Genomic DNA, 20,738 nt, shown 5'->3' on the forward strand with positions numbered 1-20,738 from the left:
GTTGCCCTCACTCTTTTGTCACACAGCTCGGCCATGAAAGTAAAGTAACACGCATGCAAAGGGTGGTATTCTTCAAAAAAACAATAACAACAACTGGCCATCGATCACTGTTGGTGGTGTTGACTTGTTGTAAACACTCATAAGAACTCATGTCCTTGTCAACATAGTGCCTCCTAGTCATTGGTCTGTTCAGAGGGTGGCCTGATCTAAGGATATAGCTAGCAGGAAACAAAGAAAAGAGGCAACAACTTTGAATGTTCCACGTACTTCCTCTCAGTGATAAGGAATTGGCTATTTATGCTTATTTCTGTCAATGTAATCCTATTGTGAATTGACTAAACAAGTGGCTTTATGTGGACATGTGACAAGCCTTAACCTTGGATCTCATGAATTATGACTTAAGAAAAGATGAGTCAGTTCGCATCTTTTCACCTTTGCTGATTGCACCATACTGTAGCTCTGTGAGTGCCAAGACCACAGGGCTAATTCATCTTTCTCGAGTGATTGATATCAAGGATGCAGAGGCATGGCTAATGAGTAAAGCCTGTTTTGACTCATGAGTCACTATTTACCATTTAGTTCTGTAGAATTGTTTAATACAAAGTCCATAGATAAGTACAAAGTACAGATGTGATTTCTCAGAGTCATAGATGTCAGACAGGGCTTACTTTATTGTGAGCAAAAGACATTTTTGTTTGACCAGTTCAAACTTCTTGGTTATATTCACTGGTTTGTTATTACATGGATTACATAAATATTAATTTTGTGAAATATCTATGAATTACAGTGCATTCCTTTTTGTAGGTAAAGCTACAGACACTGTATTAGAACAACATTTGTTACAGTACTGTATGGCACTTGAGCTCTACCGGGAGATTTGTAATCGAGGGGGCGTCTGTCCTGAGCAGCAGCCAGATAACCCCCCATGGAGTCCAGATACTGGTGTTGGTGGTGGCTGATGATTCTGCTGAGACTAGCTGGCTAATTAGGGACATGAAATGGGGAATCTGTGGGCGGTAAGACCGAATGAGGATGGGGAGGTAAAGGGGCGCATGTAACAGCAGCATGGACGTACTAAAAGCAGAAAGAGATTATTATTCAAAATAGACATCAGTAAGATGATTGGCTAACAATGTGGGTGTGTCGGAGCTGATGAGAACAGCTGATTACATGATTGACAGTCCCAGACAAAGACAGCAGGAAATTATGAGTGAGCTTGCGTGGGAGGAGTGAATGGCAAGATGTATTAGAAATAAACTATAGGCCTAAGTATTCAAAAGTAAAGTCTGAACATTTCTTATTCACAGCAAATCAACCAAGACAAAAGACAGAAAGTCAAAGTATGGCTAACTGTAAATCAATCAGGAGAGACTTGTTTAAAGTTTAACAATAATTTATTACAATTGCATATATTTGAATAGTGCAAAGTCGTTGGTTATTGGACTCCATCCTGAATTAGGATAAGCAAGGTAGTGATGCTGACATCTGCGACAGCAGAATCCCCCCTGGAGTTCAGACACTGGTGGTGGTGTTGAAGAAGGGAGTTACTGTAACCCGATGATGAGTGATGAGCAGGACTGAATGCTGACTGGAGGTGGAGGAGGATCCCATTGGTTTGAGCTGAAATGACAAACTGACAGCAGCAGAGAGGAGAAGAATTTAAACGTTTGGTTTACGGAAAGTATGCAGAATGTGATTAGTTAATTTAATGTGCACGCCCCCCAATCAGCTGATGGCGTTATCGCTGGGAGAATTAGAGACTGAGATTATGAATGAATAAATGTGTAAAGAGTGTCTTCCTGACTGAACTTCCGCTTGAGCTTAATTTAAATAAAAAACATGTCTGGATTATCCCTTCTCGCCATTGCATTTCACCATTTAAAATAACATTGACTGAAATAAGAAATTGGAAAAAGGACTGCTATGTCAAGTAAGCAATACAGTAGCCGTTTGTTATAAAAAAGTAGTATATTCCCGAAAGCATAGATAACAACATGCCTGCTGCAGCCTGTAGCATACCAGCTGGAGAAGATGTGATGTGTTTTTACACATTTTCCTGATCGATAGCATGGCAGTTTGATTTCACTATACACCTAGGGGCCCTTATCTAAACCTAAACGGGAGCGAAAGCTACGCAAGGCCAAGCTACAGGGTTTGTAGTTATTATATTGGGATACCTCTAGAGGCAAATGTGTCTCCTTCGCTTGTCATTGTTTCATTGCTATATTTAGTAACTCCAGCACTGGCTCTGAACGGGGCCCATTATAGGGTTATATTCTTTCCCCACCTCTGTGTGATAGCAACTTAACATCAAGCTTTGTCTGTTCTCCACTTTCTACTTTTTTTTGTGTTTCAGCAACTTTCAGCTCATTGCCTTAGTTTCATGGCGCTTGACTTTAATGGTTCACTGTCACCGCTCTCATCTATACCATTTACGGATAAACAAACTGTACAAGGTGACCAGCATTAAGTAACACCAGGGTCAGTGGATCAGATGGAGGCTCATGATCATGTGTGACCTATGCCAACACTTGTACAGTATAACATCTGGCTGTGTCTCAGACCATGTCCTGCAGTAATTGAATTGCAATCTGTTCTCAATACGTCTCGTGAGTTTTTACGTCTGCTTTCTCCAGTGTAAATCCCGATCCAGATATAATTTGATTCCTCAAAACGCATGACAGCATTAATGGAGTCAACACTGAACCGGGTAGATGGCAGAACAACTGTACTTTATAGTCAATATGTTACTTTTCCAGTTAGCACTGTGTAGAGATGATAACAGAATAATTTAGGGATTTCACAGTTTGCCTCAGTGATGGCACTGCAGGAAAGGTCAGGGGTCATCATAAAGGTCATCATTCTTTATGTTTGCTGTGTGAATATTATTAACATTTCCTCTCAATCCAGCCATTGTTTTTTTTCCATCAATTGGTCAGATGATAATCTATAAAAGAAAATAGACCAAGGTGGTCAATTTTTGCAGAAGAAAAAATAGTAAATCAGCAAATCAGCAAGTCAGTGTATATTTATATAACATACAATGCCTTCAATTTACAGTTGTATGATTTTTTAATTAAACATGTAAATGATTCCCAGTCTGCAGCAATGTAATTAATCTGCACCCTAATGATCCTTTTATCTGATTTCCTTTACCCTTATTTCAGCAGGTCTGTTTTCATCTGCTCTGTCACTACTTCTTAATTTTTTACAGCTATTTATGCTCTCCAATTTCCTCCTTTTATCCTCTTTTTAAGCCTTTTACTAGGGTTCTGAGGCATGTAATAAACATCTCGGAGGCCCTTGTCTCATGCGTACATACTAACCATCTCATTGCCCCATAAAATGAGATATGTGCCCCTATTTGCACCAAGGTCCTGTAGCTCCATCTCTCTCACAATGAGAGAAAGCGGCCACAAGGCTGGCAGATCTCGACCATGGGCAAGAGGTTCAATTACTTCAGTTGTCATGGAGCAATAAATGACAAATTAAGTGGCTGGCACCGAATACTGCTTGAAGGAGGCTGTATCCGAATACTAATGTCAGCTCAGTCTGACTGTGGGTAAAGAGAGAGACATTTAGAGAGCCAAAGTTTGCAAAAGGAAAAACAGATAACTTTTCTTCAGCAGGATATATTTTTCTACTCCTTGACCTCGAATCTGAATAAGTAGGCCTCTTAGATCCTTATTTGGTTGAAAGATAGTACAGAGATGTCTTGATTGCTATTTAATAGAACACCTTCTTGATGTGTATTTGTATACAGTAAACAGCTGTCTGTATTGTTCAGTTGTGTTCATTTACATGAGACCTGCCTTGTTACATTGTTTTCAGTTCTCCATGATCTTTGCTGCGACGGACTGGAACAGGCATTGTAATTAGTGGAGTATGCACACAGAATTTAGACACTGGCTAATGAAAGTGCTCTGTTGTGCCAGTTTCCATTACATTAAAAAGCTAAAAGTATTGGCCTGATTCTTGCATCACAGGAAACACCATGTTCTTACCTAAACCAAAGTGCGTTATACATATAACTCAGACTCTTGTCAGGCTCAGTTCCACATAGTCAGACTTAAAGCCACCATGAAACAATTCAAACCAGAGCACTGTTAGAAGTTACGGAGTTAATGTTATTGCTGAGCATAACCCCTAACCTTCTTGTTGTTAGTTCTTCATTTTGAGCACCACTAAATAATCAAACTGAACCCATAGATCTTGTGAACAATTGCATTTCTCCAATCCTGCAGGGCTGAAAGAAGAGATGCATGGTTATGCTTTTTCTGGAAAAACAGAAAGTCTCCGTATATCACTGCAGGATACAGCAGACCCCACTGACATCTTTTACGCCTCCCTATCCTTCATCATATCACTGAATTTAAATGCATGTTGTTTTGAAAACATTGAGGTTGCTGACCTCCACTCCTCTGTTCCATTCATTCTCTCCACTTGCTTTTCTTATGTGATTTATTACTGTGCATTCTGCTGGATACATTTCATCCTGTTCAGCAGACAGACAGTGCAACTGAGTCATGCTGCAGCAGTTTTGTAAGGTAACAAAACGTTTGCACTGGGACTGTAAACTTACATCCTCAAGGTGACCTGCAGGGAAATCCTGTCAGGCTACCCAAGGTGACAGCTGAGCACCTAAAGTATGCTGTACACACGAGAAATGTTCTGCAGTAAAATGAAGGAAGGCATCACACAGTTGAGATTTATTCATCTTAATACAGTTGACCATCACAATGATGTGTCTGCAGAGGTGCTAGTTAGACAGAGGAGGAAATGCAGGGAGACAGAGAGAGGAGAGGAGAGGAGAGAAGCAGACAAGGCAGGGAGAGGCTTCTCAGCTTTAAACACAATGTTCTTTTCCCACCATTAGTCATCTGAATAGAACAGTACCTGTCTACCTGTTGGCAACATCCTGGCAGAGATGATTATTTTGTAGAACTTCTGCAAAGCACATTTCAATCACTCCCAAATGCTCGACAGCGCAGTTATTCTTTAAGGTAAAAATCTGTCACACTTTAATATAAATAAATGTTTTTTATGACTCCACATTACTGCAGCACAACAGTGGTTCAAAGAACGTTATTTCACGAAGGCAGTTACATTCCAGTTCTAAACACCCACTGTCTGTAAGGGCTTTCCCATAAGATATCTTCTGCCAAACAGGGAATACTGCCTTGTAATTGCCTGCAGTTTGTCTGGAATAAACACTGGGTTGTTAGCAAAAGCTGTCTGGTAAACAAAAGGAAAACAGCGACCAAATATTACCACCGTTAACTGAAAATAAAGGAAAAACATGTTGGTTTGATTGACAGGTAATCTAATGCAAAACACCACAGCAGTGAGAGCTTATGCTGAATGCCAATATGGTTAGTTGCCCTGCACACTCTTACCTCCTCATCCATCAAGCTGCTTCTTTCTCTGTAATATTTACGACTGATCTCACACAAATGTGCCAAACGCATCCCTCGACAGATTTTTGAGTTAGCAGATAGTCACTAACCTTGGTGAATAGCTACACAACCACAAACACATTTTGTCATTGTTCTTGCTTTTCTGCAAACCACGGGATGAGTTGAATGTCAATATTTTTATAGAAATACATTTTATCCTGGTATCACGCTTACCCAAACGCACAATGGCACATTGTAAATGTAGTGAAATGATTGCTTATAATTAGGCAAGAAAACTACTTTGTTAACTACTTTGAAAAGTATATTTATAAATTATTATTCAACTGTATGTCTTCTTTATTTCTACGTCACTTACTCTGCTTGTCATTCATTGTATTAAAGCAGTGGTTCTCAAACTGTGGGGCGCGGAGGTATTACAGGTGGGGCGCGGGGGGAGATGCAGATTCTTAAAAAAATATATTTTTAAAATAAATAATCCTTTATTAATCCCACAGTGGGGGAAATTATTCTCTTTATTTTACCCATGCTTAGTAATTAAAGATCAGTGTGTTGCTGAGAAGCACTGGGGCTTCAGACCACTCTCCCCATGAACATGAGAACTTTACATAGTACAAAAGTACAAAGTACATGGACATAAAACCTCATTATTAAATACATGGCGAAATGCCTGTACTTTTGTGGAAATGTACGTTACACCGTTAACAGGTTCCGCTTGCGCATTCGCGACTCGCCGATTCTTGGCATTTTGCTAAAGGCCTACCTCCGTGAGGTCGGCTTTTCTGCTGTTACGTCTCTCAAACCAGAAAACAGATTTCAGCTCAACATTGAGCATGTATTGAGAGTGGCCATATCAAGTCTACAACCCCGTTTTAAAAATATTTGTAGAGGAAAGCAGCTCACTGCAGCCGCTAATACTGATAACGTGATGGCTCACACAGCTCACATTACATTTAATTTAGCTGCCGCTTTTATCCAAAGTGACTTACAATAAGTGCAATTCAACCATGAGTACAAACAGAGAACAACAAGAATCAAGAAAGTACAATTTCTTGAATAAAGTTAATCTACAAAGTGCTATCAGTAAGTGCCATTTAACTGCTACTAAAGTGCTACTACGGCGCTACCTTCCTTATTCAAGGTGTAGTCAAAAAAGATGTGTTTTTAGTTTACGACGGAAGATGTAGAGCCTTTCTGCTGTCCTGATGTCAATGGGGAGCTCATTCCACCATTGAGGAGCCAGGACAGCAACTAGTCGTGACTTTGTTGAGTGTTTCTCTCGCAGTGACAGAGTTACAAGCCGATTGGCAGAAGCCGAGCGTAGTGAACGAGCTGGGGTGTACGGTTTTACCATGTCCTCGGTGTAGATTGGACCCGATCTGTTCGTAGCACGGTACGCAAGTACCAATGTTTTGAAGCGGATGCGGGCGGCCACCGGTAACCAGTGAAGGGCGTGGAGGAGCGGAGTAGTGTGGGTGAATTTCGAGAGGTTAAAGACCAGGTGAGCTGCTGTATTCTGGATGAGCTGCAGAGGTCGGATGGCACGAGCAGGTAGACCTGCCAGGAGGGAGTTACAGTGGTCAAGGCGCGAGATGACCAGAGCCTGGACGAGCCTGTGCCGCCTTCTGAGTGAGAAGGGGACGTATTCTCCTGATGTTGTACAGCATGAACCTACAGGAACCTGTTGTTGTGGTAATGTTGGCACTCAGGGAGAGTTGACTGTCGAGTGTCACACCGAGGTTCCTGGCAGTCGGGGTCTGTGCCAACACTGAGTTGTTGAAGGTCGTGGGTAGGATAGCCTTTTCCTGGAAGGAAAAGTAGCTCAGTTTTGTGAGGGTTCATTTTCAGGTGTTGTGCGAACATCCACTGAGAGATGTCAGTCAGACAGGCAGAGATTTGTGCTGTTACCTGTGTTTCCAATTGGGGAAACGAGAGGGTCAGTTGGGTGTCTTTGGCATAGCTATGGTAGGAAAAGCCATGCGAGCGAATGACAAAGCCGAGAGAGTTGGTGTACAGAGAGAAGAGGAGAGGAGCCAGGACGGAGCCTTGAGGGACCCCAGTAGAGAGAGGACAAGGTTCAGACACAGATCCTCTCCAAGTTACCCGGTAGGTGCGGTTGTTGAGGTAGGATGAGAAGAGGGAGAGCGCAGTGCCTGCCATACCAAGGTCCTGGAGGGAGGAGATAAGGATCTGGTGAATCATTGTGTCAAAGGCCGCGGAAAGGTCTAGAAGGATAAGGACAGAGGAGAGAGAGGCTGCTCTAGCAGTGTGAAGCTGATCAGAGACAGCGAGGAGGGCAATCTCTGTTGAGTGTCCTGCCTTGAATCCAGACTGGTGAGGGTCCAGAAGGTTGTTTTGGTGGAGAACGGAGGAGACTTGGTTAAAGATAGCTCGCTCCAGAGTTTTAGAAAGAAAAGGAAGGAGAGAGACAGGTCTGTAGTTGTTGACTTCTGATGGGTTGAGAGTGGGTTTCTTCAGGAGAGGGTTAACTCTTGCCTCCTTCAGAGAGTTAGGAGAGTTGCGACGGAGAGGTGCAGAGTCTGTTGATGTGGGAGGGATGTCAGTTCCAAAGAGTGAAGAAGTGGTCAGAGACATGAAGTGGAGTTACAGTGAGGTTCGATGTAGAGCAGTTTCTGGTGAAAATATAGTCACGGTGGTTGCCAGCTTTATGAGTAGGAGGGGAAGGACTGAGTGATAGAGCAAAGGAAGACAGTAAGAGTATCAGGTCAGATGACTTCTCTGTCTGGATGTTAAAATCACCCAGAAGGTTTTGTTTTGCACAGGTTGAACGTTATTGTTATGATCTTGAAAATATATTCAGTGCAAAACAGGTTACTTGCAGCCACAATAGGTAATTGTTTTGCCAAATGCACAGGTAGAACTTTATTTGCATTGTTCTAACAAAGTGATTGCACATGTTATTAGTTTTTGTCTGATGGAGCAATCTGGATTACTTGAAAGGGATTTTAATTTTCTTTATTCTATTATTTGAAAAAGCACGAATGGAGAAGTTACTAAAAGTTGGACCATTTTGTTACAATTTTCTTGGGGCGGTGGGGCCCCAACATTTTTCTTCCTCCAAAGTGGGGCGTGACAGAAAAAGTTTGAGAACCACAGTATTAAAGGAACAGTGTGTTTATATTTAGGGATTTATTCTCAGCAATGGAATATACTATTTAAAATTATGTTTTAATTTGTGTATGATCACCTAAAACTAAGAATTGTAATGTTTTTGTTAGCTTCCTTCCTTGAGAGGGCTGCACGGTGGTGTAGTGGCTATCACTGTCACCTCACACCAACAGGGGCCCGGGTTTTATCCCCGATCCCAATCCCGGTCCTTCTGTGTGGAGTTTGCACGTTCTCCCTGTGGCAGTGTGGGTTCTCTCCGGCTTCCTCCCAAAGTCCAAAGACATGCAACTTAGATTACTGGTGTTTTTATTAGTACTTTTTAATGTTAATGTCTTTATCATTCATTCATTATCATGCTGCAGATGCTTTGCTGTGCTCTCTCGCCGGGCTGAGCTCCTCCATAGCACAAAGCGCAAGCAGTTAGGCCACTGTGGTGAAGGGAACCGGGGGAGGTGAAGGACACTTGCTCTCAGCGATGTCAACATTCAATTTAACCGGGGTTTGCAGAAAAATATAATGCCAACTATTTATTCTGGCGACTGGGCTGAGCGACTTTACAGTAAAAGACTTTGAGGTGTTTCCCAATATGTGGCAAATGGCAAGTTGTGGAGGCTTGAACAGCATAGCCTGCTGGATGACCTGACATGTTAGCGGTCCAGCGCCCAATACAATGGTAAAGTACATACCACTGCTATAAGGCAGGCATGTGGGGGAAGTGGCATGAGCACCACTTGTGACAGCAGATTAAAACGAAAGCATAAATCTTTGAGATAAAGGTTTGAGACAACTTAAAGTAGGGCAACACAGTTACATCAACATAAGCCCCTTTGTTTGATGAGGAAGAATGACAAGTATGTATGGTTCAATGCAGCTGCTATTGTATCACATCACTGGCCTCAAGCCATTTCACTAGTATATTATCCTTCTGCAATATTCACATCTCATCACCGTAGATGAGTCTTTGTCAGGCCTTGGTCCTTAATAACAACCTGATCCTCCCAGTGCAGATTGTTTCTCTGTGGAAATATCACGGAAGGCCAACAGCTGGCTGCAGTTCATCTCTTGTCGCCTCACATTTTCAGCCACATCAATATTGGATAAGTCTGTTTAAGTTCAGAGGCTGTTTGAGACTGTAGTATTTAAACAGATGGCCGTCCTTTCGGCCTCTTTAGAAGGAAGCAGACAAACACAACAGGGATGAACCAAATCAGCATTTCATTGTGTGTGTGTGTGTGTGTGTGTGTGTGTGTGTGTGTGTGTGTGTGTGTGTGTGTGTGTGTGTGTGTGTGTGTGTGTGTTCCGGTTCCTATGATATTTGTGGTCAGTATCTTTTAAGATGTAATATCAGAGAAGAAACTAAAGTGAAAATTCACATAATGAAAAGCACATAAAATATCATGTGACACACACACACACACACAATCTTCCACAGCATTAACAGTTAGACATACAGCCATCACCAGTTATCACCATGGAAACTGGACAAGAGTGAACATCCTGTACTGTGGTGAATGATGGAGCAATGGCACAACAGCATCTTGAAACCTACAATTATATAAAATGGTTTACCACCGTATACAAACTTAATCTGCCAACTCCTCTGTACATCTAAAATGTAGCCTATAGATAATTTTTACTACGTTTGCATCTTTTGATGTGCGATGGAGCACCTCTGAACAAATCCAGCTCTGAGTCTGAAAAACAAATGGCAGTGTTAACAGTAAAGAAAGTTCATAAGCAACACTATTTAGGTATACATGATCAAACGTATTGATGAACCCATAGATAGTTCTTAGTCGACGATGCAGGTTTATGATGTCTTTCAGCTCATTGTTGTGGTTTATTGCCCATATCTTTACTTGGTCGGTTCACTGTTAACCGCACTTTGTGTGTTTCTAGACAAAGCAGTAAAAAAAAAAGCTCTGATAATCCCACAGTTTACTCCCCACCCAGCACCAAGCAGAAGACAGACAAAGTTAGAAACCCGCAGGTGAAGATAATGTAGCATTTAGCTGCTGAAGAGGCAGTTATTTCCTTCAGGAGCTGTCGGAAAATATTATGTCAATTTGTATTTACAGCTTGTTTGCTGTGCCCCCAAGTGGTAAAAAAAAATCTGTTAATGAATCCTCTAATGTGGTTGAAGGTTATGCATGTTTGGGACGGTGTTTGTTAATTGACAGGAATCTCACTGCGGTTTTGTCATCTACCTTCTCAACCATATTCCCATATTCCTATTTCCTATAACTGACAAAGTTGGCCAGACAAGAAAATTATTCCTCAATCACAGACGGTTTTCAGGCATAAGTAAAAAAAAATGTCATGAGTAATTTGAATTTCTGAATCTTCAAATGCAGAACTTTTTGCACGTTCTCTAAATATAGCAGTGGAGGGGAGATGTAACCGAGGAACAGCTTTCTCATGACTAATTACCTGCCTTGTGCCCAATTCAGGCATTTGCCAGAGTTTTCCTTAATTAGCAGATAGTTTGTTAGCTTGACTTCTTCATGTTGTGGTGTCTCATCGACAATTGCAACAGAGTCGGTAAAGAAGAGTTGAAGGAAACAGCATGCAACAGGAAAAAAGCCAATGGGAGGATTATCGCAGCAGCCTCTTAAGAGTCAGACTGATGTGTCCCCCAAAGCTGAGTTTAGGTTTATCCCAACCCCATTTAAATCCTAAACCCCAAACCCTATCCTCTCCCTGTTTTTAACTGTAACTGTAATCCACAAATGAACCCCTTCTCCAAACTTTCACTTAATGTTTAGTTTAGCTGAAATCTGCAGACTTGTTATTAACAAAAACAATCACTTAATTGGACTCTCTGAAGAAACGGTTCTCTGATGTCCTGGAGCACCTTAATAAATCCACACAGATTTAGAAGTTTTAAATAGGAGACTCCAACTACACATCCGTAGCATCTTCCGATCAAACACAACATTGCCCAACTTTTCTCATCCGCACAATCAATGAGCATTCAATCTGAACCTAGATGATATCCATTAAACACACGTCTGTCAGTCCAATCCTTTGTTTCCTTTTTGAATTTACAGTACTAAATTATCAGTGATTTGTAACATTAGCTCGGTATCTCATCTGGGCAAAGCAAGATAAACTCTAGAGATCCATTAAAGAATGAAATAGCTTGGCCTTGAGGCACTGAATTTATTTGAGTGCGTGTCTCTCTTGACTAACCTCTTTTCTGTTGTTGAGGAAAACAAGTCCAAGAAATACCTTCCATGTCATGTATTGTCTATTATTAGTGATCTGATCTCATTTTTGAGTAACTTTGTGGTATTTATGTTATATGGGACTGTTTGCATGTTCCTGCTTTCAGTGTATGCTGGACTTCCTGTGATCCGGAAAATTAATAAAGGGGATCATAACGGAATAACTATTTATATTAAAACTATAATAACTGACTTGGTTATAAACACATCATTTACATTATATTTTGTACAGCTTATATTGCTTCATCAAGCTGATACGGAGCAGCATTATCATTCATCTGGGGTCGTGTTTCCGGTCACTTGATGAATGTATGTCCAATATATGTATTGTGCAATTTGATAGTGTACACTTCTTGTTTGTTGCCTGCTGCAGCTGGAAATTACGCTATGAGAGCGTGAACCAAACATAAAATGTGTGGACCAAAACCAAAACAAGTTGGTACAAGTATCCAAATACTTTAATTGTTTGCTTTGGAGGAGAACTGGTCAAAGGAACACAATGTTTTATTTTCCCAGTAAAGCAGTTGGTCTAACAATGCAACCAGAGACCAAATGAAAAGATACTACATGTTGTATTATAAAAACAAATCTCTAACTGTTTCATGTTATACACTGTGGGAATGTCAGTAGAGCATCTGGTATCTATCATATTGGATTACTTAATGTCTCTGGCTGAATGGAAAGCCTATGTTGTGGATTTATTTTTCTTGTCATGAATATTATTAGAATTGCATCAAGGACAGACATATTTAGTCCTCAGTACAATGCGTATAACAAAAAGAAAGCAGCGCTTTGCTCCAATTTATGCATGTGAATGTTTGTTCCATAAAATAACTATGAAGCTTGAACTAGATAGGAAAGAATAATACACCATGATACCATCAAAGTTCCTAGTAACCAACTATTGTTTCAGGATTGATGCAACTAATGGCTGTTTTGATCAGCAGCATCAGGACATACTGTGTGTGTGTGTGTGTGTGTGTGTGTGTGTGTGTGTGTGTGTGTGTGTGTGTGTGTGTGTGTGTGTGTGTAAAAAGAGAGAAAAACAGTCAGTGAGGGAAAATGAAGCAACCACCGTAGCACAAACATGGCTTCTTACTGTGGGGATTCATCTACATCTATATTTATTGGTATCCATATTAAGGTTACTTATACCTACAGACGTCAGGAAAGACTCTGAAGTGACTCATAAATTGTCCATCCAGTAAATAGCAGTAAATCTCAGCGTGTGTTGCCAACATTGATGAGCAGAAAATGGAATGAGCAGCATTAGGAGAAGATAAATCCCCACATCTGAAGGATTATGGTTATTTTGACAAATGCTAAGCGCTTTTCAAATAGAAATGTAATTACATGGTGAATATTAAAGTCAGCATAAGATGATCTTTCTGGATTTCTAACACATGCAGTATTACAATGTACAACTTCCAGTTTCCATTCAGACGAGTGTCAGCTGTTTCTCTCCTGATTGCTGAAACATTACAACGAGGATGCTAATGGTCTACTCTTTCTGTAATATGTGTTGTAAGATATTTTCAATATAGTGTTTAGTACAATTAAGTACACATTCCTCCTGTCTTTTTTATGCATATGTGTAACATACATAATAATGGATATATACAACTGTATAACTTTGTACATGTTTCCAGCCCATTACCTTAGTATTTCCATTTCACAAAGGTATACTTCTACTCCACTACATTTATATTGACAGCTTTAGTTAGTTACTTTGCAGATTTATATTGCTAATCTCCAAATATAGTTCAACTAATACATTATGATGGATTAGAATAGGTTTAAATACACAGCAATACATGAATAAATAAAACATTTTGTTTTTATAATCCACTAATGTGTATATGATTATGAAATGGACCATTCGGGAAAATGCTTTTACTTTGTGTGCTTTATAGGTAGATCTTGATACCTTTGTACTTTTACTTGCATAATATTTTGAATGCACGACTGTTACTTGTAACAGAGTATTTACACTGCAGTTGTACGACTTTTACTTAAGTAAAAGATGTGAGTACACAATATCTGATTTTATATTTACCCTACAGTACAGTATGCCCCACTTAAATTATTATTTGTAATCAGCTCAAGGTCTGTGTTACTCACCCTGAAATATTTTGTAATTCATCCATTCTAAGCAGCAATCAGGGAAGAAGGTCTTGTGGCCATTAGCATGCCATTCAGCAGCCATGTGTGTGTAGCCTAATAGACAGCAATGATAATAGAGGCTTGTCTGTGCTCTCTCGCCTCAGCGTGGACCACTGAGTGAATTATCCAGCTGACAGAGAGCAGCAGCACGGTTCTAGCGGAGGATGTTGTTAATATGCCAATGAGAGCTCATGCCTCCCGTGCCAGTCTGAGCCATGCTGGCATGGTGCAGCTGCCTATCACCTAATTGGGAATCATTTAGCTGCAGCTTGACCTACATTCAGAGATGAGCAAAGGGGGACCACCTATATGAATGTTTTCATTAGCAATCCAAAGTTAATAGCTCAGGAATTTGAATGAATTGTTGTGTGATATGTCACAAGAGTAAACATGTTAAGTGCTTTAGAGTGCCCAGCCAAGTGCTTTGTTGAAGAATTGTACCTTTTGTTATAAAACACTGAATTTGTCAGAGTCCGTTTTATGTAACAAAAGTTTCTGATGTAAGGGCATATCTCGACATTTTGGGAAATACTGTACACTTGTTCACTTTTTGCTCAGCGTTAGATGAGAAGATTGATTCATGGCATGTAGTAAAAATGAAGCTGGCTGCCAGATAGCTTAGCTTAGCATTAAGACTGGAAATTGGGGGAAACAGCTAGCCTGACTTTATCCTAAGGTAACAAAATGCACTTTACCAGCTCACCAATTAAAATGTTATACCCTACAAATCCCAAACGTATTCAAATGATCTGATATAAGCTAAATATGAAACGTAATATGAAGCTAGCTATAGCCAGCAGCAGCTGGACAGCACAGCTCTATATTTAGCTTCATATGTACCGCACAGACAACAAGTATCTTCTCATCTAGCTCTCTGCAAAATAAGAAAATAAGCCTGTTCAAAATGTCAGCCAGTCCTCTAAATATTATTTGCATTGTATGCCTTTTGCTTTTTGTTATCATTACAAAATGACTTGGTGTGTGCTCCACCAAAAGGTTGAAACCACACACAGGAGTGTTGGGCAGAAATGGCCACTCAAAATGGAAGGGAATAATTTGTCATATAGCCTTGGGTGAGGATTTCATTGCTTAGGCTAAAATGATATGAAACCCACACTATCACATCTCCTGTGATTTCTGTCTCTGCATCACGCCTACTGGAATTTAGTTTTCCCAAATTCCCCCAATGTTTTATGTTATTCTCATTTATAGTTTATAATATTTTTTTTGTCTGACAATCACATTCTTTCTAATGTATTTATAATGTTGTGTTATAAACGCCCAAATTACTAAACTGAATTAAATTAAATTAAATTGAAATAAGAAAAGGAAAAGAGAGAGGTTTCCAGTGATAAACGAGTCATTCTAGCTGAGGGGAAGTTGCAAAAAAAAAGAAATGTATCATGAAATTGAAAGTGCATGTATTAACCTCAGATACAAAAGTATTACACAATATACACATACAACACAGCACCTGAACTAGAGTTGTAGTTTCCACAGGTAGCAGCCTTTGTACGGGACACTCATTGTATTTTGTTCTCTTTAAATTCACCTCAGGGTAAACAGGTTGAGCTATAGTTTAAACAGTTAAAATAAAGTGAGGACAAGATCGGGCTGATGCCAGATGCTCGCTTTATTACCTTGGCCGGTAGCCACTGACTCACTGAATAACGACTTACACTTGTCAAGAGGAAACAAGACTATTCTTGGATAGCTATTGTAATCAAGAGATTAGAATTAATTTTATATTTAGCCGCTTGTGTGTGTCACACAGCTAGATTGGAAAAGACTTCCTGAGCCATTAAAGTTGAGGAGAGTTGGTGATCATGCCTCAGGCAAAATACGACGGTATGCATCGTTCAGCCCTAAGCAGCTCTGTTGGCGGATGTCCAAGCGGTGCTAGCCAATGAGTCACCTCTCTAAGAGCTCCAACCATAGCAGCCAACGTTTCCTCAATATCCCTGATTAAACCTGAATGCTCACTCAGCTCAGTTCGCCAAAAAGGCTTTTATTCTTTCTTCTGTGCTAAGACATGAAACTGAGCCTGTTTTTAGAGCCTCAGAAATGCAAATATGTAAACGTTATCTCACTGATGCAGAGATGGCAAAAGGCTGCATCTGCCCAGCGTGAATCAAACAAGTTTTAAAATGCAATGTTTTGTTGACCTGTGCGATGCACTGCCAATATTTTAAACAACATGAATTCCAATTTAATGACTCAACTGCATGGAGACTTGATTACGTTAATTGACTTTGTTTTGATGATTTATATTTTGTATTTGAGTAATTGGTGGATGCCCTTATCCAAAGAGAATGACACTGAGATAGAAAAGTTGAAATATTTCACAAAAAACACTGGAGAGGTCCTAATAACTGTAATTGAAAGACAACAAGGATGCTGTTGAAATCTAAAATGTGCCTTTTTAGCTACCAGACAGCTGTTTTGTTCTAATAAGTAGACCAAATTGCTATTTCCCCAAACAGGCACATTAGTCAACCGTATCTGTGCACATCATTTTAGACACTTTGTTTGTTAGCTGTTGTAGCCTCGTCACCTGGCACTGTTGATGGCAATAGTTGTTGGTCGGTCAGTTGGTTCACCACTTTGTCCAAACGGGATTTTAAGGAATCTAAGGATTTTTAAGTGAATTTAGTACAGACATTAATGGGTGAATTCTGACTTTGGTGATGCCTTGACTCCACAGAGGTTCACATTTGTGCTTTTCATTGAAATGTCTTTACTAATATTCAATATTCATGGCCTTCAAATTCACAGAAGATAATCGAACTGGACTTCCTGGACGTCTTCTTTGTCTCGCCTCAACCTTCGCATTCTGCTGCATTGTTTTTACGCAGGACTGTTTTCTTTCTGAATGTCTGTTTAATATTTAGTTTTGTTAAATAGAATATAGGAGAGTGCGCCAAAATATACAGCAGAGCAGAACACATTTAAGAAATGTCATTTGAAATCCCAGTTTCCGCCTCTTGCTATTTCACATCTCCCTGCTTCACTCACTTTTCCATTGAAACCCATTTGCAATGACAAGTGGTGAAGAGTTACACATTCAGTGATGTGTCTGTCTCTCTTTACTGTCAGTGGCACAGCCACTGTAATGAATTCAAACAATGAATTGTTAAGTTTTTGTGAAGTGTGGCTTTAGAGGGCTGATCTGGAGCAAGTCATATGGGCTCAAATATGTCTGTGTCAGTTCTACTTTACAACATTTAAGAGAGAAAAGTTGCAGATATACCACGCTGTCACTGAAAGAATACTGAAGAGGACATTATTGAAAACTAAACCGCATACAATAATATTTTCTTTCATGGTAGAACGTGACTGCAACTGCAACTTCGTAAACTTCAGAGTAAGAGTGCACTTTATGTAAGCTACAGTGAGTTTTGATTGGTTCGACAAACCAAAAAGCATGCATGTTACTTTGGAAATGGGATTCAGTGACTCCACTTCTTGCTTCGAGATGTCACAACTGTGAATGCGCAGTGAGTCCAGGCCGAGGCATTACCACACGGGTTGGATCACACTATAACTCTTGGCGAGAGGAAAATTGAGTTTGATATTGGCACCATTTGAAACGTCTGTCGTGTAATTTGTGAATGTTATGGTTAATTTATATTACATACATAAAGTATTTTTCATTTATTTGAGTTTAGAAAGGTACAATTCCAAACAGCACATTGCATACAGAGACAACAAACCTTGACATTGATGCATCTGCAGCAGACTGAAGATAATGTAATAAAAAAAAACAGGAGCTACTTGTGTCAGCTTCTTTGAGAAGGTTTAAATCAATCTTCACAGTGATGGTGAGCAGGATATGTGTGAGCAGCAGAAATAACCTGACACAACAAACAGGCAGCCACAGTTAAACCTTTGCATTGCTGTTTTTTGCTATTCACATAATCAATGACACAAATCTTTAAAAGAAATTCTATTTTGGTCCATGTGTTTTCGTCCTACACTTTTCTATTGTAAGTCTTGTATGCTGTCTGGACTGTCCATACTGTTTATAGTGAGGAGACCTATATAATAACAGTACATTTTAAAACATTTGTTTAGTTATGTGTTGAAGTGATGAATTGAGGACTGTAGATGTAAGCCAGAAAAGTATTTCATTGTCTCAGTAATTGCAGCTCAGTTTATTTTATGGCACCTTTGGTTTTCAGCCGGGATAAACTGACTAACAATGTGAAAGTTAAATAGAGGAGGCAGGAGATGTTGAAGAGACAAAGGTTGTAAGGGCTCTTCCAACCATGGCTGTACACACAGAGAGAGGGCTATTGGTTCAACCAGCCGACCGACCACATTTATATTGACTGCACTTACATGTTTGACTCTATTTCAATAATTGGAGAAAACAAGTCTTTCCCCTTAACAGTTTGTACTGAGAACTCCCAGATTCAGACCCCTCCCTACTTAGCTCATTTTGTATTCTGAGCATTGCTGTTGCATTTTTTTATTAAGGCCTCTGAAGTAGTGTGTGTGCAAAGTTCAGCTGTTGAATTAGACAATAGAATGTTTTTTGAACTAATCTTCTTGTTAAAGCAGAGAGCAAACAGAGCCAGATCATTTCATGAAAGAAAAACAACCTTTGGAAATGGTATGATCTGATGGTATGAAATGGTATGATCTTAAATTCAAGTTTATGATTGGACACAGGGTTGTGAAACTTGACCTAACTAGATACAGAGAAAACTTAAATCTAAAAAAAAACATGTTTGCATTAAATCAGCTTCCTGATTCAATAAAGTAGTCCAATCCAACATATTTTACAATAGGTTTTATGCCCACAACTTATATTATAGTGATTCTTCAGGCAGGCACTTTGAATACTGCAGCTTGTGGTTTTCACAGTAGAATTTGGAACATTAGTTGTAACAATATATTAATGTATTAAGCTGCACATAGTGAAGTTGAATAAGCAGTGTTTTGATACTTCATTGCTTAGAATAAGACTGTTATAGGTAATTTTAAATTCAGAGCATTCATTTATCAGCAAACTACATTCACTATTATATATTGGAGTAATGTATACCTGAGCAGAGAATGAAGTCTCTCTCTCTCTCTCTCTCTCTCTCTCTCTCTCTCTCTCTCTCTCTCTCTCTCTCTCTCTCTCTCTCTCTCTCTCTGTGTTGAAGTCAGAGTGTCAGGCATGCATGTCTTTGTGAGCATGCCCCCACTGGCTAGGTCATGGCCAAAAATTTAGAATATACTGCTATTCAAAAGTTGTGCAGCAAAACGTGAGTCAGGTGGCTGAGAGGACTACTCCATATGTTTACATCAAAGCTGTACATGGTTCAATCAGACTGACAAATGAAAGGGCAGAAAAAGACAAATATATGTCTCAGCGGTCAACAATTGAATAAGAATAGAAGAAATCACCAGTCATTGGTAAAAGAAACTGCAAGCTAACCATCAAAATGCGTGCAGATTTAAATTATGATTCAATAATAATATCCCCAAAAAATTAAAATCAAAGGGTACTTCGGAGCAAAAGGTAACAACAATATTAGTGTAAAGAAAAACATCAATACAATGGGTAATTCCGTACTTTTGAATGGGAGTGCATGTTTTCATAATGCATTCAACTGCTGCATGTGTTCTGCCTTACCTGACATGTTTCTATACACTGCATTGTGTTGCTTTATGCATTTCAAAATACAGAATACAAGTGCATTCATATTTTGTGTGAAAGCAATAATAGACATTAGGGTATTAATATCAATATTGCACAGGCCATAATGCAGCTTTATTCCATTTAATTGACATAATTCAGACCACACTAACACGTAAAATTAAGAGGGGTCTTTGAATCAGCAAAGTGCTTGTAATGTAATAAGCACTCTCTTCTAAATGGAGCCTTGACTCCATTTAAAAGAGGGCAAAAAATATGTGTGCACTCTTGCTTTAGGCTTTCATCTTGCATATAAATCACTCCAGCTGAAACTGGGTTTGAACACCACAGATTTTCAGGTCTTGGGGCGCAGACACAGTATCAGCTGCCAAGGCTGCATTAATGATGCCGCTGTGCCACAACTGCATGGAGTAAATTAAGCCAATTCCAAATATTCTGAGAGCAGATAAAAGTGTTGAAACTGAGACTTTTTGGGTTTATTTAGAAAGCTTACGCGTGACTCTTTTTCTCTCCTTTCCCTTTTCTGCTTTCTGTTTCTGTCCAGATACCGAGGCAGCTGAGTGCTCTGACGTTGTACAGGTATGAGCAGTCGGTTCTGGATTACTGCCATGCCCACCTGTCGCTGCACCTCAACGTGGGTATGGAGCCCCCAACTCAGGCGCTGGGAGGTCCACGGCCAGCCAAGTACGGCACAGGCATAATGGCTCCCCTGCCCTCCAAGCCTGTGCTGCCTTGCCCCGAGACCCACTCCCACCACCATTGAGCTGTGCACACTGTGAGGCTCCGTGTCCAAACTACTGTATGTCTGCTACACATAATCAGTGGATCAAGATGAAACACAAAGCTGCGTGGGAGGGAACTGGGACTGCTAAAGAAGCAAAGGAGACAACTCTATTGCAGAGCATCCAAGCCTCAGAGTAATGGAAATGGAAATATTTCTCGGTGGAAATAAAGGGGCGCAGCAGTATTGATTAGTGAGCTTCTGACCTACCTGACCCTCAATGACCTCAATTAGCAAAGGAGGCTGAGCAGCAGCATGACTTTTCACGTTCTGCTCTGCCTCTTAAAGAGCATTAAGGGTAATAATTTAATGATTTGTTAATCTTATTAAACACATTTCCTCGACTGCTCCTCATCTGGGCATTCTCTGCTGCG

At 40.0% G+C, this 20,738-nt stretch overlaps 1 protein-coding gene across 1 annotated transcript in view; it reads left to right on the forward strand.

Moving 5' to 3' along the window:
* LOC306740680 (leucine-rich repeat transmembrane neuronal protein 4-like) overlaps positions 1-20,346 on the forward strand; it is a gene marked incomplete at both ends in the record, with an annotated part of 42,172 nt that extends 21,826 nt beyond the window's left edge. The window contains one exon of the mRNA XM_079222909.1: positions 20,128-20,346. Within this exon, the coding sequence (XP_079079035.1) occupies positions 20,128-20,346 (219 nt within the window). The remainder of the gene's footprint in view (positions 1-20,127) is intronic.
* Between the last annotated feature and the right edge of the window lie 392 nt (positions 20,347-20,738).

This window comes from Taurulus bubalis, assembly GCF_910589615.1.
Source record: "Taurulus bubalis genome assembly, chromosome: 8".
Lineage (NCBI taxonomy): Eukaryota > Metazoa > Chordata > Actinopteri > Perciformes > Cottidae > Taurulus > Taurulus bubalis.